The 26,185-nt window shown below is 32.6% G+C and overlaps 3 protein-coding genes across 10 annotated transcripts in view; 1 reads left to right on the top strand and 2 right to left on the bottom strand.

Moving 5' to 3' along the window:
• Positions 1–1,111, bottom strand: part of LOC141459509 (uncharacterized) — a 62,950-nt gene extending 61,839 nt beyond the window's left edge. For all 6 annotated transcript variants that reach the window (XM_074138664.1, XM_074138670.1, XM_074138666.1 and 3 more), the window contains exon 1: positions 643–1,111. In XM_074138664.1, the coding sequence (XP_073994765.1) occupies positions 643–892 (250 nt within the window). In that variant the 5' untranslated portion in view covers positions 893–1,111. The remainder of the gene's footprint in view (positions 1–642) is intronic.
• A 3,153-nt stretch (positions 1,112–4,264) lies between these two features.
• On the top strand, positions 4,265–7,577 carry LOC141459512 (protein KRTCAP2 homolog). The gene is made up of 5 exons (XM_074138676.1): positions 4,265–4,422; positions 4,917–5,071; positions 5,936–5,999; positions 6,858–6,924; positions 7,197–7,577. Exons 1-5 carry the CDS (start codon positions 4,419–4,421, stop codon positions 7,297–7,299), a joined length of 393 nt encoding a protein of 130 aa, XP_073994777.1. The 5' UTR covers positions 4,265–4,418; the 3' UTR covers positions 7,300–7,577.
• A 1,362-nt stretch (positions 7,578–8,939) lies between these two features.
• Positions 8,940–25,023, bottom strand: LOC141459510 (protein O-linked-mannose beta-1,2-N-acetylglucosaminyltransferase 1-like). Of its 3 annotated transcripts, XM_074138673.1 has the most exons (15): positions 24,653–25,023; positions 23,671–23,860; positions 23,492–23,588; positions 21,542–21,684; positions 20,593–20,772; positions 17,647–17,863; positions 17,446–17,573; positions 16,552–16,622; positions 15,366–15,626; positions 14,065–14,266; positions 13,089–13,279; positions 11,379–11,490; positions 10,239–10,322; positions 9,504–9,613; positions 8,940–9,246 (listed from the first exon to the last, which is right to left on the bottom strand). In XM_074138673.1, exons 2-15 carry the CDS (start codon positions 23,797–23,799, stop codon positions 9,192–9,194), a joined length of 1,980 nt encoding a protein of 659 aa, XP_073994774.1. In that variant the 5' UTR covers positions 23,800–23,860; positions 24,653–25,023; the 3' UTR covers positions 8,940–9,191. The 3 variants fall into 3 exon arrangements, 2 of the variants coding, with proteins under 2 accessions (XP_073994774.1, XP_073994773.1); XM_074138672.1 differs by lacking the exon at positions 24,653–25,023 and having other exon boundaries at positions 23,671–24,055; XR_012461504.1 differs by lacking the exons at positions 8,940–9,246; positions 9,504–9,613; positions 24,653–25,023 and adding an exon at positions 11,564–11,604 and having other exon boundaries at positions 10,263–10,322; positions 23,671–24,062.
• Positions 25,024–26,185: the final 1,162 nt, after the last annotated feature.

The raw sequence follows: 26,185 nt of genomic DNA, 5'->3' as shown, positions 1-26,185 counted from the left end.
AAATTTTATATGCCAAAAACAAAAGAACAGACAACATGATCTAAGCGCTGATGAAATTAAAAAATTATTTCAGTTTCACATCATATTCTGAAGCGTCTCTAAAGAATGATTTTTCAATGTAGTACAATATTAATAAAACCGTTTTTTGAAAAATAATGATTAGTTCAGGATTATTTGAAACATTAATTTTTGGAAATTGTTTTGGTATGTAATAGCTTTGATGGTAGCTGATTTTATTTGTTTGTTGCTCTTCAAACATAAATGTAACTGATTATCTGATTACAATTTGATTATTTTGAATAATTTCCAATAAATGTTCCATTTTGAGAAATGTATTAATTTTTTTTAGCTAAATCTCCTGAATTTATTCTTTCAACTAAAGGTAAACATTATCTGGGTCAGTAAATAATGATTTTATATTCTGACCTTCATCCTCAAAATATAATCCTGAAGTATAAACGTGGTCAATAGATATATTTAATTTGCATAATTTTAGGTTTGATAGTTAAAATAATAATAACAAAATTATCCACAAAATATGTTTTTCTCAATATTATGTGTGAGATTATTTTTTTGTAATAATTAAAATAGTAAAAATTAATAGTAAAAAAAAAAAACGAAAAAATAATGATTATTTATTACCTCTGAAATTTTTCTGCAAAGGTGGTTGCATTTGTGGCCTAGTCGGCCTTGGATATGCCATTTGTTGTAATTTTGGTTGAGTTGATTGCTGATGTTGATAAACTGGCATCCTAGGAGGTCCGATATGCGATGGATTTGTCGCTCTGGCAGGCGATTGTGTAGTAGGAGCCGTTCTATTCGCAGGTGGCTGTTGCTGTTGGTTGTCCTCACCCATTAGGGTGTTCAACATTTTACTAGCAAATGAAAACATTGTGCTAGTTTTCTTTAAATAAATTTATATAAATTTTTTAAATAATTCAAACAAAACCAAATCAATTATCACTAGTTTTTTTCTTTTTGCTTTAAATATCTAAGAGATTACATTGCGAATACATGACCCCCGGTGCACTATATCACATGAAACGATCAAACCCATAAGCCCTTTTCTTCCTACTCACCACCTTGTATGTTCGCGCGAATCGATACAATAGTATCAGTGGAAAATAAAGCGCAAGCGCGCTCCTTACTCCCCCAATTTTACTATAAACTTTTTTTTTTTAAATTCCAATCAAAATTTACCAATTCATTTGCATTTCTGTAAATAAATACAATTCTTGCCTTTTCATTCTTAATTATTAAGAATGAAATTTAGACAAAAGAAATCAGAATGTAACTGTTCAACTATTTGGGGGTTTCATATCATTCAATAATATTTTGGAGGGGGGCATCGACATATAAGACTATTAGGGCCATCATTCAGTCATTATTGAGAAGACTGTCATCAGTTTAAAAACAGCTGATTGACAACTATAAATGTAATTAACCTCAAAGTATAATCCTGAAGTATAAACGTGGTCAATAGATAAAATATTTTATTTGCATATTTTAGGTTTGATAGTTAAAATAAAAATAATAAAATTATCCACAAAATATTTTAATATTCACTTTTTTCTCAAACTTTAGTGAGTGGTGTTGATTTTATTAAAATAACTATCATTTTCGTTTTCTTAAAGCCCAAACTCTGTCGATAAAACAATCCAATGGAAAAAAATTCAATAACTAATATTTGTATCACTGCTGACTGTGAGTCCTATACTGGAACCAAGCACGAAACAGAAGAATGAGTGCTAATATAGCATAAAAACAGCTATACGCATAGTCGCAATAGACGAATCAACTTTCCGAAAGAAACGATAACTGAGCATTAGTTAAGTTTTTCAATTCAATACGACCATTTGATATATTCGACATGCTCCTCTTCTTTCCGAAGACAGCAAGTCTACGCAGATTCATATTCAAGCCGAATAAGTAGAAAGCTGGAGTGTTAAATGCTGCATATACGAATAAGAGGTTGACACAACACGCCAACCTTCTGTAGTGTTTATGAACGTTCTGGCTTTATCTAATCTTTGTGAGTGCAATGCAGAAAAAAAAAAAAAAATTGCAAGACAGAAGCTGTAATGCACGCTGCAAAATATCTCAGTTGACAACTAATAATAGTTGTTCGATCCCCGAATAAGTTTAAATTTAAAGATGTTCGCGCCCTCTTGCTGGTGAGTCGTCCACGCCCGGACTGTTGGCAAGAATGTGTGAAAGAAGAGGGGATCCAGCTCGAGCTGAGAGCTTTCCCTGTCACTCCGTCAAGTGGAGTCTCGTGGCAGTCACGTCAGGCCCTACTGTAGTCGAGCGTCTATATTACCACGTGGTCAGGACATAATAGGCAGGGTCCATGCCAGCAATTTTCCCAGGTGTCAGCATATGAATTAATTATAAAAAGAAATAAATTTGTATGTCATTCCCAAGTCAGATGCCAGCGTCTGTCGGTGTCTCAATTATAGAAGACCAAGTTAGTCTGTGTTTTAACTATAAAGAACACAAAACTGTAAGTCTTAATAATTATGTTTCCGGTCTAGACCCTTTATTGTATGGATGTATACTAATTGTAAATGGAAAATTATTTTGTTTGACCGATCTCTGTTTATTTCTGAGTTTTGGTGGCGTCCCCCACCCCTTTAACCAGCTCTCCCATATTAATTTATTAATATCCTCCTTATGACAGGATTTTTCAATAGTAATAAGTAAATCATTACTGGATTCCGACGCGGAGATCACGGGTTCGATTCCAGCTGCTGGCCCTTATATTTTTCCAAATATAGAAATAGTCGAAAAGCAAATGTTATTGAAGGAACAAAACTAAGATTGTAATCAAATAAATAAGAACCAAAAGAAGTAACATTCTTTAGATAGAAAAGTTTTTAACAATATAAAAATATCAATTATTTTTATAAAACTTAAAAAGAAAGGATCTTTAATTTTAGATTTTAATTTAGCTACATTAAAAGAAAAAATATTCTACTTTTTCACAGAATCTGAAGTCGAATAAGGCTGATGTAGGCTGACAAAGTCTTCTCAAGACGAAGTGCTAGTTTGCCAGATGAAGTTGCTATTTGTACCATCTGAAAACGTTGATGATCCTAAAACACCGCTTGAAGAATTGACTAGCACATCAGTCAGGAATTGAGAAAGATCAACACCAAAAATCCCATTAAGCTTCTTTACCACAGAATCATGGTCATATCTTAATCCCTCAATTAGAGCCGATTCAAATATGTTAGCAGCTCTAACACAGGGACCCTCTCTCACTTAGACCACATACGCTGCTACACACTCAATATTTCTCTTGTACCCAGTAAACTTAATATGTCTTTTTCTTACATCAATAGCATAACCAATATTCACAATAAATCCATCCTTTTAAGCTTTAACAGGTCTTGGAACTAACAACTTGTCTGAAGAGATCATTAAACGCCTGTGAGATAGTCCTATTCTACCCAAAGGGAACTCATGTAAGGTGTATCCATTTTATTATTTGGTATTGTGATAAACATATTAAAGACAATTTATTACTTTTTGTTTTATCGTCCTTTGTGTTCTGGTTCCTACTGGAGAAATAGAGACTATGCCACACTGATGTAATATTTAGTCATTAACTGAAACACAATTAAGTCTCCTACTGGAAAAGTAGGCGGGGATGATGTGAAAAATCCAAGATTTTTCTGAAGAGGCAGGGCATTGCAACTTGAGGAAGCAGGCAGTTGCGAAACTGTAGGAAATGTGACCATGGGACGATTCCAACTTCTCCATTCCAATTTCTTGGAGAATTGGCGTTTTACGCTCGTAAACGATTCCTAATATTTGACGTTCGGAGCCGAACTGGCGGTCGAATCCTCGTACGCCCTGCCTTCCGTTCTAACTGCTAATGGGCGAATCAGTGAGCTCAATTGTTGTCTACGTTCATGTTGTAAGCTCCCGATTCCAGATTAGATTAGATTGTATACATAATATTTAAACCCCCCAAAAAAATTTAGTTTAAACAAATTTACCATTAAAACTGTCCGGTAGAACAATTGTAAGTAGTTAGATCGTCAAAAACTGCATGAAAATGCATAATTTTGAAAAACACTCTACTTTGACAATTTTTTCCTTTGCGTTTTCCCCCAACTTTGAAATGACTGTAAATGATCACATCAACAAAAGTGACCAATTCCTTCTTAAACGAACAGAACATAAACGATTTAATTTCTCTATTATCAATTTTGAAAATATTTGGTTGCACCTAACTACTTTAAAGTAAATCTAAATACATTACTATCGAATGATATCGATAGATAGGTAGTACAATCATGTAAAAGCTGTTGTCGTGGCAAGTTTTGAATGCCGGGATGTTGACTTATTGTCGTGCTAAGTTTAATAATGAATTGATCTCTTTATTATAGCATTATCTCAATAAATTTACAATGGGTCAGTAAGATTAATGTATTACATAAAGCTAGCCTTCATAAATTGGTTAATGTTTTTCTAGATACTTGAGAATTTGTCAATTTTTCCTTAGTTCATGACTGAATTGACAATCAAGAGCTTCTGTTAATATGAAACCCTTAAAATTTTTTATTTGTATGTGTATTAGATGTTATTTGTGTGAGTTTATAACTTCTTGCGATACGGGTTTATATTGACACTGACATTAAGTTTTGGAGGTATCATTTGCTTAATGTCGTGTTCATCAGTTAAATTAATGTCTTTGTATTAATAGTAGTTTTATTTACCTATTTAAATACACTATTCAGTAGCAAAGTATTTTTAGGAGTTTAAATATTAGTTCTTAGAAAGAAATTTTAGTTTAACCACAGTTTTCATAAAACACAAAAGGACCATTCAGGATTCTGCCATTTGCGAATTGTTCTAAGAGTTAATAATAATAATAATCTTATTATAAAATTTGTAATTTGTTGCAGGTAATGACCCTAGAAAAACGTGTCTTTTTGCATTTGCTCTATCGGCGCTAGTGTTTTGTGTAATGCAAATGAATAGGAGGTGGTTTATTTCGTCGCAATATCATACGATTTTTGGAGGATACGTAGGGTCCTTGCTGTTTTCGTTACTTTTAACAGTATCCTTTATATTCATTTACTTGATTGTGAAAGTTCCCAAAATCTGGTGTCAGTGCTACTTCAATTTTCAGGGGTTTCTAAGAAAGCATCTCATGTGTACTGAAATACTTAAGAAGTTGTATGTGGTCTTTATCGAGATTTTTTTTTTTTTCACTGACTACAATCTTATTATACGCTGATATTGAAATTTGAGTGAATCCTATTGAATTTTGCTATTTACATACAAATATCTTTCTATATTATTTAAAACGTTTTCTCAAAAAAATTATTTTTGAGGATTCTATGGGGACACTAGACTATAAGCATTCTTAAAAAGATCTCTACGGTTAAGGGTATAATGGGGTTAAATTAACCCTCATACTAAACTTTTTAAACTAAGTTTTTGTTAAGGAGATAGTTAATAAGATGTAGAAGAATAAATTTTGGAGGTTTTCATATTCATCAAACTTAAAACCTTTATATCTCTCTTCGTATTGTTCAGTTTTCAATGAATTCTTTACTGAATTGTAGAGCAAAGTTAACTCTATAACTGGTATAAGTTGCAATGTTCTAGTTTTAACAGAACTATTGTACTCGTACATGAAGTAGCCAGCATAAGGGCCTGTGACATCTATTAAATTCTCAAAAATATTAATGAAAAGTTACTGCAGTAAAATTACTCGAATGATATCAATGAAGTATTAATGATATGTTTGGTACTTGCTGATTTGTGTACTTAATAGCGTTTAATCAACCCTTATTCTCAACTTTTTAAACTGTAAGTTTTTGTTAATTTTATACTACACCTTCATTCACATCCAGTACACGTAAGATACACTAATATTGTAAAATAATGTATTATTTTCCTAAATGTGTTTGAACAGGCTGTTGGAAATGTAGAATTTGTTATGTTTGGACCCAGATTTCAATCAAAACTATTTCCTGAAGGTAAGTATGTTTTCTTGCATATCTTCTTTTACTGCACTTAAGAATTGCGGTTGTCTCGAGCATTTACGGGATGTACACGTGTCCGCTCAGTATGAAAAAAAAATCAGCGAATGGTCTGTATGTTTATGTGTGAAACAGAGTTTAGTATAAGGGTGAATGATTATGAATCAGGTGAGCCATATTCCTCGACTCTGCAGCCAAATATTGTGCCCTCATTGCGTGTCTAATACGTGAAACCTCTGGTATTTACAAGGGGAAAAAGTTTACCCAGTACTTTTTTCGACTTAACTCCGGTCTCAATATTGCTGTCTTAACAATTGCTACACAATCAAGTATGAAATGAGAACACTTTCTCCTCCTCGTTCTGTGCATAGGTGTTCTAGGTGGATATCCCCGCACTGTGGATATGCTCTGAAAGAAGGGCAATTACCATATAATCTGCTAAATTGGATCGCATAAAGGCCATATCACTTGTGAGATTCTCAGGAATAGCCTTACCAAACTTTATTTAGTGTTCCTTCAATTCTCTTACTGCATGTTATTTTTTCTTACTTTCTTTTTAATGCGAATAGGTAAAATAAAATTAGAATTATTTCATAACAACCAAACCAGCATAATTGCAAAAAAAAAAAAAAAATGAAAAACTATTTAAATTCGCACTAGTTGAAGAAAACCTTGATATGTTAAGTTATATGGCAATAGGATATCCCTATTCCTCAAAAAGGTTTTTGTTTGCAGATGACCTAAAAACTTGGTCTTTCTGTTAATTCGATCCGGATCCCAATATTTCCTCTTAGCTGTAAAAGAAAATACAAGCATTTTTTAAACTTATTCAGTTTTTTTTCTTGTTGCTTTCAGTAAGCATATGCCTTTTACTAGCCATGACAACTTGCGGAATGGTCCATCGTGTTTGCACCACTGCATGGTAAGTTTTTTTTATTATTATTAATTTCACTAATTTACAGTAAAACACAATGTTCTAAATTCAATTGCACATTCCCTGCATTTTTCTGAACTGGGAATTTTTTTGTTAGTGTGAATATTCTTAGCAGTTTGAGATGCTATCCGAACCTCCGATTAGAATCTTTACTGGGGATTATCGACACGCCTATCCCAGAAAACACACTATATATTTGTAGTTATTTTATTGATCATATAATTTGATATACATATTAAATTTGTTTTATTCTTTTTCAGTTTTCTATTTTCTATGATTAGTCTGTTTTATATAAACAAGATTTCTAAGCAGGCGTATCCAGTTCCAACCAGTACAATAACAGCCAACAAAAAAAAGAAATAATATTCCTAAAATTCTACCAGTTGCAAATTAGTTTCACTTGTTTTTGAAACAATTTTTGTTTATATTATTATGGAATTTAAAATTAATTTGAAAAATCCATGAAATTATGTTTTTGATTAGTTTTAAACGCTAAGATTGTTGTATCAATTGACTTTCATTTAATTAAAGAAGTAATTAAGAAAAACAAAATCTGGGAAATAAACTCTGTTCAATAGCGATTTTCTTTAACATCACTAAATTAAAAATTTCTTAAAAAAGAATAAAGCTTGTAAATATAACAGTGTTATAAATTATTTTAAAAATACCCATTTTCAGTTTATAAATAATTAAAAGATTATACATCAGTGTTGCAACAACTCATCTTAGCGCAATGCTAGCAAAGCCTCCCAGCCTCCCTGATGGTTTATTATTAAAACATAATAATTATCAATTATATTTAAAATCCTCGTCTCTTAAGAACTTCAACTCTCCCCTCTCTGAATCTTCACAATTTTTCTGTTTTGCAAATTGATAACAAATTTATATTCTTATTAACTTAAGTGGTTGATGACTGATTAGTTTCGGCCAATTTTAGAGTACTAGTAAACCTTCGACTGTTTTTGGGTGTGACGGTTTATAAGTCAATAAATTTTAGATTAGCTTTGAGATTCAGGCCAGCAGCTGGATTCGAACCCGTGATCTCCACTTTGGAATCCACTAGTTGTACTTGTTCCTCTTCATATTTATTTTAACTCAACTCTTCCATAAATACATTTTGATTTAAAATAAACTTAATGTTCAGAGATTCACCCACATTGAAGTTTTACTTTTTTTAAAAACATTGTCTTCACTTTTGAAAAACCAGTTTCTTGTCTGATGTTGCAGTACCTGTCAAAATCTTTTGAAAACTTGATTTGATTTTTCCTTATTTCTCAATGGCACTTCACTTTTTTACTTCCGCCTTAAAATCCTCAAATTTTCTATTAGCTGGCTCTTAATAAGTTTATTCATCATACTATAATTAATTTTTATTTTCCGTTTCAACTTTCATTAGGGCCTCCTTTTATCTTGTCGCATCAGAGATTGCCATATTCAATAAAGGTCCCAATACATCCAATGCAACCACATCCAAGGTTTTGACGGGAAGGCCAATTATACGTAGAACACTCTTAACAGTGTTGTTTCAATTATGTAAGCATGTATTACAATCTATTACGCAGTTTTCGATTGGAAAATCAAATTCAGATTAAGGGGAAAAAATAATAATAGGATCTGCTTAAAATTTAAGAAAATGAAGAGCCGTTTATGATAAAATTGCAAACATCGAAAAATCAATTCTTAAAACTACGTTTTGGGACTCAAGAAAACTACTTACGCTTACAAGTAGTAAGAGAAAGTATAATAGAGCAATAACTCCTACTTCTTTACCTCCTGATCACATTATCATTTTATTTATTCGACATACTTATTTCTCAGAGAATTCCAAAGTAAGTTCTATATAAAATCAAGTCAATCTAGTTAATGAACTAACAAATTAAGATTATGATGCCTATGGGCAGTTCGCTGAAGGAAGTCAATTCCATTTCTTGCAATCTTGTGAAAGAGGTTATGGTCAAGTATTCCCCATGTACTAATAGTAAAAGAAAAATAAATATTCTGAATTAATAAAAACATAATTTTTTATTTGAATGAGTAAATGTTATAAAAACTTTAACTGATTCAAACAATAAACACAAAAGCAATTCTTGAACTTTGATTACTTTCACTCCCAAGTTATGTATAGGTATTTTTCAATTTTCACTAGATTAGGTGAAATAAATAATTAAACATGTACAATTTGACTATTTTGATTTGTTAAATTAACCCAAAAAATAAAGTAAGTTAATAGTGTTGTTAAATACTTTTAATCAGTCTTAAACGTTGGAAAATGGTAAACTTAGTGGAACGATAAAATCTGGCTTGTAAATTCTGAAAATAAAAAAAAATTATTAGCAATTATTGAATTTTTACACAAAGAATAAAAAAAAAAAAAATTTGTAAATTTCTTTTACTGAACTTTAGAGAAAATCTAAAGACAATAAATACAACAGGTTTACAAATAAGCTAACAAATCTGGCCCCAATACTAGATCACGAATCTCTCAAGGTTCATCAACCGGAAAAAAGTAAAAATTTATAAATTCTCACATGAATAGAAATAAAATAAGACTAAGGAATTTTACTAACGAATATGGTGAATATGGATGTCCGATAACCAACAACTGGTGGCGTTTAATACGTAATCTCCACATTGCTTTGTGATAACCTCTTGCATCTAGGTCCCAAATTTTAAAACACTGAAAATCATATGAATTTCACAATCAGTAAAAAAATATGCTCCGCTATATATTACACTTAAAGCAATAAGGATATGTTGAAATAGAAGCACGTTAATAACACAAGAATGCTTTTAAGGAATCAATTTCAAAAATTATAAAAATAATTAGTGCTGATATCGTGAGAGCTCAGCGCTTTAATAACGACTTTACTATCCTCGTGTTTCTGGTATTTTCTATTGCATTAATTTACGCCTGGAAGACGCTGAGAAACAAGTATTGCCTATGGAATCCACTATCTGATCAAAAAACCCTGCTGCAGGTTTTTCCTCCTTTTTCCCTGCATTCCAATCCTCCTCACCAAACTTTTCTCTTATTTACTTAGCTAAGAAGGTTGAAATGTTTTTTTTTTATATATACATTTATACTTCTTTATTTATTTTATGTATTGTATATATTTTTTATAATAAATATTTATTATTCTATTCAAAAAAACCCTACAGCTCGAGTTTTAGAGATCTTGCTTCATCCACTAGTAAATTTTCTTTACGGCAATTAAAAGGTAAGTAACTATGTCACTTATTAATAAATGTTGACTCTTAAACTTATTAATGAACATAGGGTGCAGCATAACATGTATACTCACTTTTGCTACCTGCAACCACGTGTCAAAATCCTTTGAATTATTCATTTTTATGAATAAAATAAGTACACTCTCAGAAGTTTGTTGCTAAAAAGAAAAAAAAAATTAACAGAAATAATGTTCAAGTACGAGGGTCAATTTAAGAAAAGTCAAATAATTATAGTTTTATTGCACTGTATTAAATAAATCTAATAACATTTAAGCATTCAGATCAGCCATGTTGAAATTGAGGGTAAATTGAGCTGCAAACTAATTTCTGTTTTCCAAAATGTGTGTCGAGAAAGAAATAAAAGTTTGAAAGACCTTCAAGGGTTAGCGCCAGACATCAGGAAAGAAGCACCCTCAAAGATTAATTGAAAAGAGAATCGGCGGAGTATCTGTGATTCTGATGGTTCTACGATAGACAGGAAGAAACTGACCTATAGAAGATGTTTTGCTGCATGCATGTATGCTGTTCTATGGCTAAAAGGGTTATGAAATCAGGGATCCAGGCTGAGATCAAAACTTCCAGGGAAGTTTGAACTGGGCTGCAAAAATAAAAGTGATCCAGATATTTTTTATTTAAAGATAGCAAATAGCTAATGAATTTGAATTTAATGATTTATTTCCTTTATGATATAAAGAACGGCAGAGATATTGTAATGCTAAAATTGGTTATAAACAACCGTACTGTATTGCTAAAACAGCGGGGTTATCAAGAAGTAATTTTGGAATAGAAAAATTGGAGAAAGAGGGGCTTGGATCACTTATGGGTCACGGGTATCTGCAGACTACAAGATGTATCAAAGGAATTAGGCAAGAGCATAATCTCTCTTCGCGTTTTGCGACATGTGAGCCAGTTTGGCACATTAACTTTCTATAATTTACTGTAACTTGATGCTACAGAAGAGAACAAAAATTTTAGTGCGGGTTAGTCCTAAGCAAAACTCAGTGTGATATTCGAAAAGTTTCAAACATTGTGCAAGGCATGCGTTGCCCAGTAGTTATAACAATCCTTTCCTATACATCCATATTTTACGTCGTCTTCACTACATTTTTCAGCTTCTCTCGGTCTTCATATAGTTGTGTAAAAGATTATGTAATAATACATAGAGTATCTTTATAAGCATATATTTTTAAATAAATAAGAAAAAGCTAATATACCTTGATTTTATTTGGTATAAAATTGTCATCGCATGGCGAAATGGAGTGATTTAAAAATGTTCCACTTCTTAATATGCTATGGATTAGATCTTCATATTTATGTTTGATCACACTGAAAAGTAATAAGATTTAGGCATAATAATAATCTTATATGGTAAGTCTCTGTAAAATTTTAATATACATACATTAATTATATGCTCCAGTACTGGCAGCTAATAAGCAGGATCTATACAATTCAAAAATATCCCATTTAATTTTGTACTTAATGAGTACAAAAAAAAGTCTCAATTCAAAAATTTCATTTTTAATTTTGTAATCTATCTACAGAACTTTCAAAAATATTTATACTTTCTTCCAAATATGATCTGCTGATGATAATACTGGTATCACGTGTAGATGAGTCAGAATGAATTATTTTTTAAAAGGCTATCCAGAACGATTGTTACGACTTTTTAAAAAGTTTAGTTCCCCTCAGGTATGAAATGTTCCAAAAGAATGGAAGAAACATCTTTGATCAAGAATGTTCTTTCAGTTAGCCAAAGTGTCAGATGATATAGGTACTTTGGGAAATAAGGACTTTCGAGGTTGGCCTAAAAAACAGTCACTTTTCTCAATTTATTGGTCTCGTACCTGCTCTTGACCTATCTTTGGGCACATGTCTACCTACAGTAAAATGGACGATTTTACGTAATTACTACAAAAGAGCTCGAGGCTTATCGGCAAACTAAAATGCAGATTGCGATACGGACTGGATTGGAAAAAAAATATCATAATCATGATAGCATAAAAAAAGTGATCAGTTTTGCAATTTAGCGAGTTTTTCGGAGCAATAATTTGAAAATTAATGTAACTTTTTTATTCTTTAATTTTTGCATTGTTTTAAGACTTAGATGTGGACGCATACAAATAGCTTTGTTTAACAAAAAAAAGCCCTACCTTACAGGATATTGTGCTTTAATGAGAAAACTCCATATAATGCGGCTCAAATCAGACACTTTTGGAGAATATGTGAAATAGAGGAAAAACCCCACTCATCGCATGACGGGTTGTGTGTGGTTTAATGAAATTAGGTTACCGTCTTCGGTATGAACAGGAAGTCGATAGAAAAGCTTAGGCTGTTTTCTTTTTAAGGTAACAGCTGTCGATTATTTCGGTATGCTGTACATCTGAGATGGTTCCAATCCATTTCATCTTGAGATGATGTGAGAAGATATTTGGGGAGGGGGGGGGGGTGGATAACGTAGAGTTTAACCTCTCGCGAACGATAACAATCCTCTGACCAAATATCAGCTGCTTCACAAAAAAAAAATTTCAGTTCAATAGATGGGTTTTTTAAACTTAGTAAGTTCAAGTTGAGGGCTTTCTGGAACTCTAATGGTGATATTTATCTCAAATTCGTTCTTGATGGTCTTTCTATGAATTCCAAACAATAACTACATCTAATACATTCAAGAACAGCTCAGCGTCGACCAGTTTTGATTAATCGAAAACAAGTTTACATTAAGAAGTATAATATACATCGGCATACATCTCCAATCAGACTAAAAAAAACAACTTAATGATATTGAACTTCTTTTACACCCACATATGTACTTCATCCCATTCATATTTATTTGGATTTTATTATTCTCTACTTGTCCAAGGCATTGGGAGGGGGGTTAAAAATTATCGAAGTTAAATAAATAAATTAGGAACATATAAACAATAAACCTTTCAATATTATGAAGTTTGGCATGAGGTTGTGTGTTGAATGAATGAGTTTTGAAATAGCGATCCTGGAAGTAGGAATTCATATTTATTCCAGACGCACCAAAATGAAATGTACGAGATACTTCTGGTATGACACATTCACGTCCTTTCCGTATTTCAGACATTCTCATCCACATATCCCAATCCCACATCTAAATTCAACAAAAATTAACAATTTTATAACAGCAGGGAAATAGATTAATAAAAATCTGTTGAGGAAAACAAATTGACTTTCCGTAAGTGCGGCCAATGTTAATGTTCCATCTTACATTTTTTTTTCAAATTTTCAAATCAAATCGCAAGTTTGAAAAGAATTAAAAGTTTAATTCTTTAGAAGAATTAGAAGTTTAATAAAAAGAAGAGTCCCTTTCGGGAAAATGACAAGTATCAGTAAAAAAATATATTAGTAAAGGTTAATAGGTCAACCGATTTTCTTTGAATTCGAAATTTTCAGATCAAACTTGTTTCTTATTCTGGGAATTAGATCAGACCTTTATTTTGAAATCGCATTAGAAATACATCCACCCCTAACCTATTGAAAACCGGATTCTCAGAAAAATGTTAGAAATGAGAAGTATATGTTCCAAGTTCGAAGAAACTTTTTCAAGCAATTTTTTAGGGAATGAAAAAATCTACTTAAGGTACTTCCGTTCAGCTGTTTTTGCCCAAAATCCTAATGTCGGCATCCACAGCAACTTTTACACAAATAATAAAATTTCTTTCCGCGATTTTCTATCTTGACCACACACACACATATACACTCTCTCTCTCTCACACACACACAGACTAATTTCTAGGAACCACTTTAGAGTTCTCAGGAGATTTCAACCGTGCATTTCCAGCGAAAATTCAAATCCGATAAAAAGTAAGATGCAACATTTCCTTTTACCTGCACTAAGAAAAAGTATAAAGGCAATCGTAAGAATATTTTACTTACCTTCTCTGGAGTAGGCCATTTTGCTTCAAGTTCATTTTTATAAAGTATCCTACTGAGGAGCCAACCGAGTCCCGGCATGGTTTCTACCCGAAGAAGAGTGGATACATTTGAACTAGTTTCCTCATAACCAAGATCATTCCAAGCAGATATACAATAAATACTAGAGTCCATTTCTAATAATTTCACAGTTTGGCTGAAATAACTGAAAGTACAACGCATATTACTTTCTCTCGGAATAAATGAAGAGAGACGAGCCAAACGACTCACAGCCACTGCTATCTAAATAAATTAAAATTCTCCAGATTAACCAAAAATAACCAGTGGCAGAACACATGCAAGCGCTATGCTCAGAAGCAAGACAAATTTATCTGACTGGAATAATTACAATTCTAATTTAAAAATTTTCTTACATCTAAATATAAAAATTGATAAAAATAGGTAGTAGGGGTTGTAGTTAAATGTTTCTGGCAAAGATTAATGATTGCCTTGTCAGCTCTGTTGTATGTCCTACCTTGAACTTGTACGACACTCTCACTTGAACAGATATCGCAGATGCCCCAGCACTTTCCTCCCCCCCCTAATATCATGAAAACGTTTTACACAATATCCTACATTTATTATCTAAAAAACTAGGAACCGGTAGAACCCTTTGCTAAAATAATAATTTTTACAATTGTTTTTCTTCAATCTCAAAATACAATTAAAGCTTTTAATGCAGCTTTCAATAAGAAACCGGTGGTAGTTTTATTTATTGTACTGGCACATAATAATACGGAATTCTCTGAGAATCCTAGTGACAAACACTCATCCAACTTCTTCTACAGCGATTTAGTAATCCATAACTGTTCATTAAAATTAAAGAATTCAATTTTAATACACTAATAATAAATACACATATTAAATAAAATTGATAGGCACTTATATGTATGAATAATTTATATCCGCAGTTCTAACAAAATAAGTTCCGGCATTTTTCGAAATTCTTGAAAAACTGGAAAAAAAAAATCTGTAACAATAATATCAAACAAAAAACAATATGAGCTTTCTGTGATTTTTTTTTTTTTTATAAACACAGACACCCAAACCATTCGCTACGAACATTTTTTATTTTAGCGGACTCGGATCAAGTATTTTTAGTAAAAACTCCAATTAAAATTTTCTACGATCGCAATACTCGAGTTAAACAGTTCAAACAGAGAAAGAAAAACAGTAAATTCGCATTTCTATTTGCTTCAAATTCTGAGTTACGTTGAAGTTTAATAAATGATATTTTTTTAAATCATACAAATTTTATTACTTGCCTAAAAAAATCTTCAGATACATCCAAATCTTCTTCCACCACGATAATATAATCGGCATGTGGGAACATGTTGAAAGCAGCAGAAAAAGAAGCTTTATAATGTTGAGAGATACGTGAATTTTTATAACCAATTGGTGTATGCTGAATACCGCGCAGACCAAGCAATCGTGTCACTTCTAAAGGCTCTTCAAAATATCCATCAATGAAGACTGTTATCATTTCTTTGCGAGCACCACGAGCTGAGAGAAGAGAGCGCAGTGTTCTGAAATAAAAAGCAATGAGTGACGAACACTCATCCAACTTCCTCTACTGCAATATAGTAATCCATAACTGTTCATTAAAATTAGAAGCGTCCCACCATATGATTGTAAGCGGTGAAGATGGCAGATATAAGTTCCTTGTTAATACTGGTAATATTGCCTAATAGTGATTCTATTTCGATTCCTCCCTTGAACTCGTAAAGAAATTGAAGATATATCGAAAGAAAAACACAGCATTTCCGGCGCTAATTCAATTTCTATAATAATTTGATATATTTTAAAACATTCTCTTCAAAGAGGAAAGTAAAAATCGGGGTAAATACAGAAATTTTTCTTACTGGGATTCCCTAAGAAGAAGTGAAGGCACTGCGGCCTCTGGCCAATGTTTTCGTTACCGTCAACTCTGTACACCACCAAACCACCGGAAAGAGAAAATCTACGTGCAGCTGTACCCGAACTCGTGGGGCGGAAGTACCCTCATATTTTACTATTAATATTTTTACTAACCAATGTAAATTAGCAACCCGCGCGTGATTCGAACTGAGGATCTTACACTAATTAATCCACGCTTCATAACCAGTTCACCAACAACTGCCCCACCTCCCTTGTCTGTTTATTATTGAAAATCGATTGGGGCGAAGTCCTTTGTTACCAAAACAGCTCCCGCATTTGTTAATGAGCCTTATGGTGATTCGTGGTTTCGGGATGATTATATATAAAATAAGACATACATACGTATACACATATACTCTCACCAATTTCTAAAAAGGACTTTTCGAGGTCACTGACCACAAAAACATATATTTCCGGTGAAAACTCAAATCCGAACATCTCACGAACACAGCAAGTGCTTCCTCTTAATGGGTGTAATAAAGTAAAGAGTTGGAAATATTTTAGTTTTAGGATAGAGTGATATAAAACTGTTACCTGTACAGATAATGAGGTCTATTGCTGGCTATGACAACTACGGGCACATTTAGCACATTATTATTTTCCACCTGAAAAATAAAAATCTGATGTGAAACATTCACACGACTCTTCCGATAAGTAATTTAGTTCTTAATGCCAAAATTTTCCTCGAAGTACAGCCGCTCCTATTAAAAATCTAGGGTATACGGTAGATTTTCACGTACATTACAGGTAAACTATTCCAAGTTGTTAGGTATAAGGACAGATGCACTTCAGCTGTCAAAGAAATTCCCTACGGGTCTAATTCTGGAACAACCCGTACCTTTGATCCCAGTTAACTATCCAATTTTAGTTAGTTAACCATCGCTCTTATTGAAATTGAGGAAGAATCTTCATGTGAGAGTTTCAGCTTTATGAACATAATTTTGAACTTCTATTCAGGATAATTTTAAACTCAAATTTGTGAGAATTCATTTCATATTTAAAAGTCTGTTATCTGTTCTTCTTTCCACTCTGAAAACCTCATCCGTCTTCCTTAATACGGACCGTTATGGCTCTCAATCACTTTTTCTTAACAAAACATCAGAGTTGTTTTTTCCTTTTTCCAGGAGCCTCCCATTACATTGTCAAATGTGGCGATCTTTTGGCTCACTCTTTTAACAGAACCAAACCCTGCAGTTTTTTTTGTGCATGACATTTCTATTATTATTATCTTTATCGTTTTGATATAATTTTGGATCTGTTATCTCTTGTAGCTCGTTTCGATTTATTCAGAAATGTCGAACCGAGTGGAGAGTAAAAGGTTAAGTTGCTAACCTTCCAGAGAATTAGGATGAGAAGTGTAGCTGTGCAGTATGCGAAATTATGACGATGCAGAGGAAAAAATGTAGGATGTATTTAAATAAGGTTTACCGGTTCAGGATTAAAACTGAGCGGTGCTGGATCATCGCAACTGCAGACACTTCCATATCCTTCGATTCTATTACAAAACTGCAATCTTCTATTGTTTTCTTCAGTGTCTGGCCATGGACAAATGCTTCCTATAAAATGATCAAATTTATTATTAAAAGCTGCAAAATTCACAGCGCATATTGCACAGCACTTAGTACTTACTATCAAGTGGTATTAATGGAACTTGAACCGTGAGTATAACAGATGCGCCCCAAGAACTAAATGCAGGACTTTTAGAATATGATTCACCATGGACTTTGCCACCTTTTTGAACAACCATTGCCCACATATCACGCCAAGATAGACCTTGTGCGTGGCGTGAACCCAATCTAGTCAGAACAGATCTGGCTCCTCCTTTTAACTGATAAGTGCCTTCATCCTAAATCCAAAACCAAAAATTTAAAAAAACAAGAAACTAATGTAATATTTGAACAAATGCAAAAACCATAAAATCTTATCAAGCAAAAATAGAAGCATAAACTGTACATTCCCAAATACACTTAAACCAAAAATTAGATACAAAGGAGTGTATAAAAAAATTATCGTTTTTATAATTAAAAAAGTCATTACTTCTGTCTATACTTCTGTTGTTTACAAACAAATAGATCGTCTAAAACAATGTCAGCAATTACCAGTCTTTTTGTTACCTTTAAGACAACAATGGTCACACACTCCTTCGTGGAAAACCAAAAGCCCAGTCTTAGCTTCATTTGACACCTTTGGTTTCGATTACTAAATACGTAAGAACTTCACCAAAGTTGAAACTGAAGTACAATATCAGCCAGGGATCGCATATACGGTTTATACAGTAATAAAATTATCCAAACATTCATAAAAAGGTCATACAAAAAATGGACGATTCGTTAGTCTATTGTTTGTTATTTAGCCCTTAAGAATTGGAGTCATGGCTATTCTAGTATGCACTACGAGAACGAGATGAAGAAAAAGATCTTTAATTGGCGGGAGAAGAGAAGAGGTTTCATGTTAAAATCACACTAGGCCTTAAATTTGAGAATGGCCGAAATGGGTATCAACTTGAAATAGCGCCATGAATTTGGAAACCGTTTAGAAACTGTAGCACATTTCTAAAAGTGAATACCAAAATTCCCAAAATGTAAAAAACTGTTTATACGCTAATAAACGACAAAACTCTACAAAAAATTCTATTTAATGTAAGCAGATTTTCATCATAAGCAAGAATATTTTTATTTACTAAGCCACCACCATTCACCAATTCAAAGAACATAAACTTCACCCAACATTACAGCCAAGAAGCAAACTGCACCGTTGAAGGCCTAAATAAATAATCTTGTATAACTCACCTCAAAATATCTTTTAAAGATTATCATCCCGGAAAATATAAGCTTCAATCCAATAATAATTCTTTTCCTTAAATGATAACTAACAGCATTGTTCTGCCTTTTTATTATAAATTATAATAAAATATATTTACTGATATTTCACTTAAGCGTAATTAAAATATGAAATTTGAATTTAATATCGCTTTTTAACCCTTGGGGCATATTTTCAGTTCTGATTTCTTCATTTTATTCTAAGCCAATTCAAAAATGTTGTTGGATCCACTGTTAAAAGAGAAATACATTTTTGGAGAACATCAAAGAAATATTCTAGATTTCTAAGTTAGTGCTTCTAATAGTATTTAACTCTTCATCAGCTCTGTGAAATGTAAGGAATTTATAATAGATTTATTGAATTAATGACGGAAGGGATTAGCTGAGAGGTTGGCTTACTGCATTCTCACACAGAAAACCCGGGTTCGAATCCAGTGGCTGACTGTTAGATTTTCTTTTCCTATAAGCTTCATACAGCTATCCGATGATGGAAAGTGTTATGTATAATAATAGAAAACTGTTTGGAAACCGGCAGTGCACTGAAAAAACTCCAGACGCCAGCGACCTCAGATTTCAACGCGCCGTAAATTAAAAAAAAAAAAAATTATTTTTAACAATTACAATATGAAACTACTTAAGCTAATCAATCAAGCTTTATTGAGCACCTCTTAATGCAAGTCGTCAATCACTTGCAAAGGCCCACAAATATTTTATATTATTTTTTTTTTCAGACTATTTGCAAAGGGTTTTTAAGGACTGTTGCACCTTTAAGATTAATTATGTTTTAAATTTATAACCATTCATATTATGTTGTCATTCCGCATTACAATATTTGGATCATAAACTTTAATTCAGCAGTACATCCTCAAATCGATAAAGCCATTATTCAAGGTAACATAAACAGCTAATTCATCTCAGCTTTAAACTTCAAATTACTTGCGGAAATGTGATTCTATGGGTTGAAACTGAAACTACACTGACTGTTATTGCTGGAAAAAGCTTATAATATATTATGTTTAATTCAAATTTTATAACAATTATATAATTTAAGTTTTAATTTAATAAGTAATTCTAACTGCATTAAATTTTCATTTATCTTACTTAGAATTTATTAGATGACCCTTATGCTAGTCATTTTATCTACTAAATATTTGTTAAGTAAAGTGTAGCACGCATTTAACTTTGATTGTAATAGGAAGTATTAAACTATTCTTGCACAACTTTAAAAAAAAGCTAATAAAAAAATTCTAGTGATGTTAATAATAAAAATTAATTAATTAATTAAATTAATGTAAACATGAAGATGGTTCTACACGCCAACGCACTTAAACATTTGACATAAATGTCCTAGATTTCCCAGAAACATAGATCCAATTAATTTGTTTATGCTTTCCAATGAAATTAATAGATCAACATTTCTTTAATTATCATTCTAACATTTAAAATAATCGATAATGCCGTTTTTCAGAAAGTTCCAAATCTTTAAAAGTCTATTCTTTAAAGTTGCATACCTGGTTTACAGATTTTCTTAATATGGAGTAACCAAAATTTTCATTATAACTTGATATTGGCACCGGTGGAACTTCGAATACCAATGGAGAGATTGTTTAAAAGCAGTAAAAAGAAATTTAAAGAAACTCATTGTGATACCATTTTTAGAAATCGCCAAAAGAGTAAAAAATATTTTATTAAAGTGGAATTTTGGTGGATTAATTTTAAGCAAAACAAATGTTACGGAGGTATCAAATGTACATACCTTGATCGAAAAAATCACTATTCTTCCATCAGATATCATGTTTAAAAACAAAGCCATCGCTTCGTCTTCGTGCAATGAGTAAGTATCAAATAGCCTTTGTGACATTACACTTCCAGACGCTTGATTAAGTACAACAATGTGCATTCCTCTTCCTTCGCCTTTTTCACCATCTTCAACAATCTAGAGAGGAAAAGCTGATAAGTCAAAAACCAACACCTCCCAATCACACTTTCCCTAAAATCTAAAATGTTTCTAATGGAAAAGATTTATCTCCTGATTTATCTTATTAGATGAAAATGGCATCTGAACATCTTGTCAATCGTCTATCAAAGATAATCAGTATTTAAACACAAGAATCTTGCAATCGCTACACAGGACCTATATCTTCGCGACTATTTTTGTACACTATCGCTAATAGGATGGTTATACAAATTGGACAAGACTTCAATTTAGCCGATAATATCCAATACTGGTCTAAGAGAAAATTTCTTCCCTGAGCAAAATAATAAAAACTTATTAGAGATGGAAAATCTCTCTATCAATTTAGCTCCACTCTAATTAAGAAGAAAGTCAAATAATAGCAACATTATTAAAGACTTTACATTAAAACTCCGTAATTTTTTTTTTTCAGTAGATAGTAAATTTGTACAAAATCTAAAAAAATATAAAACTTTTACTTTAAATTTATATTTACATATAGTTACTCCACAGTTTCGGCAATAATTTAATTATTCTTGATTTTATTGAACACTCAGCACTATTGCATACTGAGATCAATTCTAAGTCGATTTCTTTGGTTCGGTTTAATATTTACTATTACAGAAAACGTTTGTGCAAAAAAAAAATAAAATGAAAGCAGTTAGATGTTCACGCACTAGGTGATAAGTAAAGAGAAAAAGAGAAGTCGCTCATTACAATCAAAGTTGCTTACTACAAAATGAGTGCTTACCGTTGCTCCATCCACAGTAACTGTCACCCTGGATTGGCTAGATAGTACTTCAATAGAAAGAGACGCTGGGGTTGAATCAACCTGTGCGTTATAATCACCTCTGCCAAACAGTTCATCCATATGTTCACCACCAAAATCACTTGCTATTAAAACAAGAACTGATAAGCTGAAGCGGTCAATGAAAATCACTGAGAGAAGAAATATTAAAACTGCCTTAATTATAAGAGCTGCCGCAAATACTGCAGCCATTAAAAATATGAGAAAAACTATTATCATTTGGAAATTACCAGTAAAACTTTTCAAGAAAATTGAACACGTTCACCTAACATCTTATGCAAGTTTTAAATTTCCTTCAATCAAGCAAACAATATTTCATGCCGTTGTTGAGTGGTGTCCGGTTGCTCTTGTAACAAGAAATATAAGTGTTTAGCTAGTACATCTGAAGGCTCATGGGAGCTATAATTAAAGCACTACGCTTACTTTAGCGAAGGTAATATTGCTAATGTTGGAACCACTTCCAATACATGGTGGAGACGTTTTATCACGGGAGTTATGAGACTATACCCACTTTGGTGATGGAGATACAAGTACTACAGAGTTACTATTTTTGTTGAAGAACACTTCAATATAAATATGGTGATAGGAGTAGCCATGAAGAGTTTTTTGAGAGTTACTTGCAAGAGAGAGGAGGAAGTTTCGAGAAGACATTTAATCATAACAGTAAAGGGTTAACCAAGTGGAAAAATCCTGGACTAATATTGGATATAACAATAAGAGATGAGAAGATTTCACCAATAAATGTTACATTTCCAAAGACAGACATTCCAAAGAAACGGAGCTTAATTTTTTGTAATCGGAGGCGGTGTGATCTGTGGAATCACAGATGATTCCAGGCAGGAGCTCACGGGATACCAGGGGAAGTAGTCTGAATCCAAGAATGGTGCAAGCAGAATTTTGGTACAGAACTGCAGTTTACCAGACGGAGTTACATAGAATAACAGAAAGATGTGAGGCGCTGAGAAGGATCCAGAACAATGTTGTGTAGATAATGATATTTGATGGTCAAGTAGTTATATCACAGCTAAATCTAGCCGGGATTCTAAGCACAACGCTTTACCCGCCTTGCTGGGAAGGAAGATCAGAATTTTTAAAAAATCCTTGGACTTCCGAGAATAAGAAGCGATGCAAGAGCTGATGAACTAGGAATGAAAGGATCTGCATTTAATTCGGTAGATCCGAACCTCTCATGACAATTTCGAAGCAATATAGTGACGGGATTGACTAAAGACTGAGGAAACATAGTGGTGAGAGGCTGTAGACAGGCTAAGAGAGTTATAGAAAGAATTATTCTGGACACTACTAGGTCAAAAGAAGTTCTGATGATGGAGATAACTGGGTACACTCCTGCGGTTGGTCAGCTGAATCCCATAGGAATGAAGACAAACTACATTTAGTTTGAGAACGGGAGCAAGAAACCGTGTAGCACTATTCGGGTAAGTTGTAGTATATTTGGTAGCAGCTAGATATTAAGAAAGCATCTGGGGCAGATGAAGGTCAATATCTTCGAATATTGCAAAAGTTCCTACGACTGCTGTATGGGCATTGTCAATACGAACCACACAAGGTCACCTGAACGTCACGGCCAGTGAAAGCAAGGATTTCCGTACTTACTTTTTAAGAAATAAACTAGAACTCAGTGGATTTATCCAGAGGATGAAGTTTTTAAAAACTCTAAAAAACTGATTTTACGCCACCTAGTAAAAAGTTATTCCAAGGATAAATTTTCCTCTTATTGAAGGATAAAAAAAATGCATACAATAAGCATTTAAAGCTTTACTTACAAAGTGGATAACTAGACTTCAAATACAATGTAGCTTTGATATCCCTAATAAACTTTTGTAACATTTTTTTGCGAGGGGTTAGATAATCGAACTAAGTGAACTAACTTACCGATTTTATTCAGTTCTGCTTTTAGCCTCTGACTTGTGTCCAAAATAAAAACCATATTAATACCAATGGTTATTATAAGTACAACGACCAGTAGTGACTGAAAGAAATAACAATGTAACGAAAATTATCTGGCAACACTCTTACAATTTTCTTATATTTTCAGTTAATTTTTAACTTACCTGAAAAATACGACTAAAAAAACGACTTTTATGAAAAAAATGCGAAGACAATCTAGAATTTTTGGATAATTTTACATCTCTTTTGGGTATAAAGGGCTCAGCCCTTGGATTAGGCTGCCAGAAGTCCATTCCATAAGATTTTATTACTGAAGAATCATCGTTTAGCTCGTAATCAGAGCATCATTATAACCTGTTCTAAGAATTAAACAAATACTGAAGTTTAAATACATTTCTTTTCAACATGAGGCCGGATTATAAATAAATAAATAAAAAGAGAAATGAAGCGGAGTAACAAATATACTTAGCAACGAACTAACAACCTACTCCTACTGTTCATTGAAGGTAATTTCCAGGTTATAAAACAAACCACAGAATATTAAATTCACCTACCACCTGCCTACCAGACGTTTTATAGGGGTTCTTCTAGGAAATTAGAAAATACTAAAAGCCGTAGAGATCAAATTCAAGAGTTTTTGAGGAAACGTCTGTAAATCGGAAATACAAGTATTAAAAATCTAATAATAATGTAAAATTCAAATTAAAAAAAAATTAGTGTTCCTTCATGAAATGAACTTTATGTTATTCAAAGTTTAGGTAATTCGTTTTATTAAAACTAGAAACAGAATTAATAAAATATTACTTTATATGTAGGTTAAATCATTATTATTATTGTTACAAACATTTTTTTCCTGGTTGATGGGATTTCACTTCTTTATGCTAGGCTATCCTAAATGATGGAAGAAATAAAGAAAACTTCATAAACAGACTAGGTGTTAAATCTTTAATTAAAGCCGTTTGAGGTTATTATGAACCAACACTAGCTCAGCTAAATGTTAATTAATATCTAGGTGGAAATGAAGGGCAGTTCAACATTAGTTTCTGAAGGTAATGCCGAATTTTCCCCCCAAAAAAATGATCCAAGGAAAATTTTTGAAATAATCTTATAGACTAACATGTAATACATATACATATGTACACATACGTGAGGTTTAAAACAATAAGTCCATCAAGTTGGACTAGGCGCCACCGAATTTATATATTTTTTATACATCGTTTGTGCCATCGATCTGCTAAATTTCATCGTTTATGGTTAATTAAAAAATCATTTCTATTTGGGTACTGCTGGTAAAGTCCGAAGCAATGCCTTATAAATAGCAACTTAAGGTATATTTCTATCTTGCTAGTCAGTAACTTGATTTTACTGGCAGAAAGCTTGCAATGCACTCAGACATCCTTGACAGATTTATAAATTCTTGAAAGAATGCACTACTTTAGATGGGCATGCACATAATTATTAAACATAATAAAAACTTTTTATATTCTTGAAGTTTGAAGGTAATAATTGTTAAAGATAATAACCTACCTATCTAGTTTGAATCATTTCAAATGAATCGATACTCTGAACTTTATCGAATTAATTCATTTTTGCTTTCTCATTCCCATTTTCTGCAAAAATTTTGACGCTAATCATGGAAAGATAATTGTGTGAAATACATACAACTTTCTCATACTGCAATCATAGCAGTTCTAAGTTTTTACATTTTCTAGCAGCTAATTGTAAAAGTGAATATCACATGAACATAAGCAGTGAGAATTGAAATAACTGGCAAAGATTTCAGATTAGTTTCATCTGGAAGGTAGTGAGCGACCATTGCCTTCATTCCTTTTTGAACTTGTAAACAAACCAGACCACTTATAATTCTAGAACTCTTCCAAAATAATTTTTCCACAGAAAATTTGCAATTTCAGGTTTCGCAATTAGTATCTTAAGTTTGGAAAAAATCGTTGCAGTATTTTCGAGACTTTAAATTCCATCAATTGATCCGTAAGAGGTTTGACTTGGTGGAGTTTATGATTTAGAAATCTAGATTTCCATACGCCTAAGTCCAGCTTCTCTTTTCCGTCCCAATCTCCTTGCTTTCTCAGTGTTTCCCGAAGTTCTCTTCCCAATTCAGACTTGATCTATCCTTCCTCAGCTGCTATTTGTACAGATTCATCCACACAATGTACTGGTACCAGCTGATTCTACAATATCTCCACAATATGTTCCGCAGACGCTTAAGGTTCCTTTACTTATAGTGTACACTTCAAATTGTACAGAATATTTCACATACCATTTAGGCATACTGTACATTATTAAAACTGTCCAGTAGGGCACTTCCTGGATAAGGGCTGAACGTCAAAAACTGCAAGAAAAAGCATAACCTTGAAAAACAATTTGGCGGCTAAACGCTTGCACCAATTTTCATGAATGAGGAGTCATTCTATTCGAAATTTCATGTAGATATGCCTTTTGGGAGTCTCGATACCGCACATTCTATGAGAAAAGAGTTAGCCCCATGTGTAAGGCCCCCCCCTTTAAAACAATTATTTACTGATAACTCTGTAAATCTTAGCCCGAATTTGATAAAATTTCGTACGATGAAAGGGTTAAGGCTTTCCTACGTTATCCTGCTCTTACACTTACTAAAGGGAAGTACTGCAATCTTTTCAAATTATCGAAACGTGAACTGAT

The sequence above is a fragment of the Rhodnius prolixus genome, unplaced genomic scaffold (assembly GCF_049639745.1).
Source record: "Rhodnius prolixus isolate KJV_2025 unplaced genomic scaffold, Rpr scaffold_11, whole genome shotgun sequence".
In the NCBI taxonomy this organism is placed as follows: domain Eukaryota; kingdom Metazoa; phylum Arthropoda; class Insecta; order Hemiptera; family Reduviidae; genus Rhodnius; species Rhodnius prolixus.
Note: the sequence above shows the minus strand (reverse complement) of the source record. Positions and strands in the feature narration are given on the sequence as shown.

Excerpts from the sequence above, each read along its gene's own strand:
- LOC141459512 (XM_074138676.1), top strand. Across the intron at positions 6,000-6,857 it reads ATCAAAACTATTTCCTGAAG|TAAGCATATGCCTTTTACTA; the intron begins GTAAGTATGTTT and ends TGTTGCTTTCAG. Across the intron at positions 6,925-7,196 it reads CGTGTTTGCACCACTGCATG|TTTTCTATTTTCTATGATTA; the intron begins GTAAGTTTTTTT and ends ATTCTTTTTCAG.
- LOC141459510 (XM_074138673.1), bottom strand. The coding sequence starts at position 23,799 with ATGGACTTCTGGCAGCCTAATCCAAGGGCTGAGCCCTTTATACCCAAA. Across the intron at positions 23,589-23,670 it reads TTTTTAGTCGTATTTTTCAG|TCACTACTGGTCGTTGTACT; the intron begins GTAAGTTAAAAA and ends TATTTCTTTCAG. Across the intron at positions 16,623-17,445 it reads TCAGTTTTAATCCTGAACCG|GTGGAAAATAATAATGTGCT; the intron begins GTAAACCTTATT and ends TTTATTTTTCAG.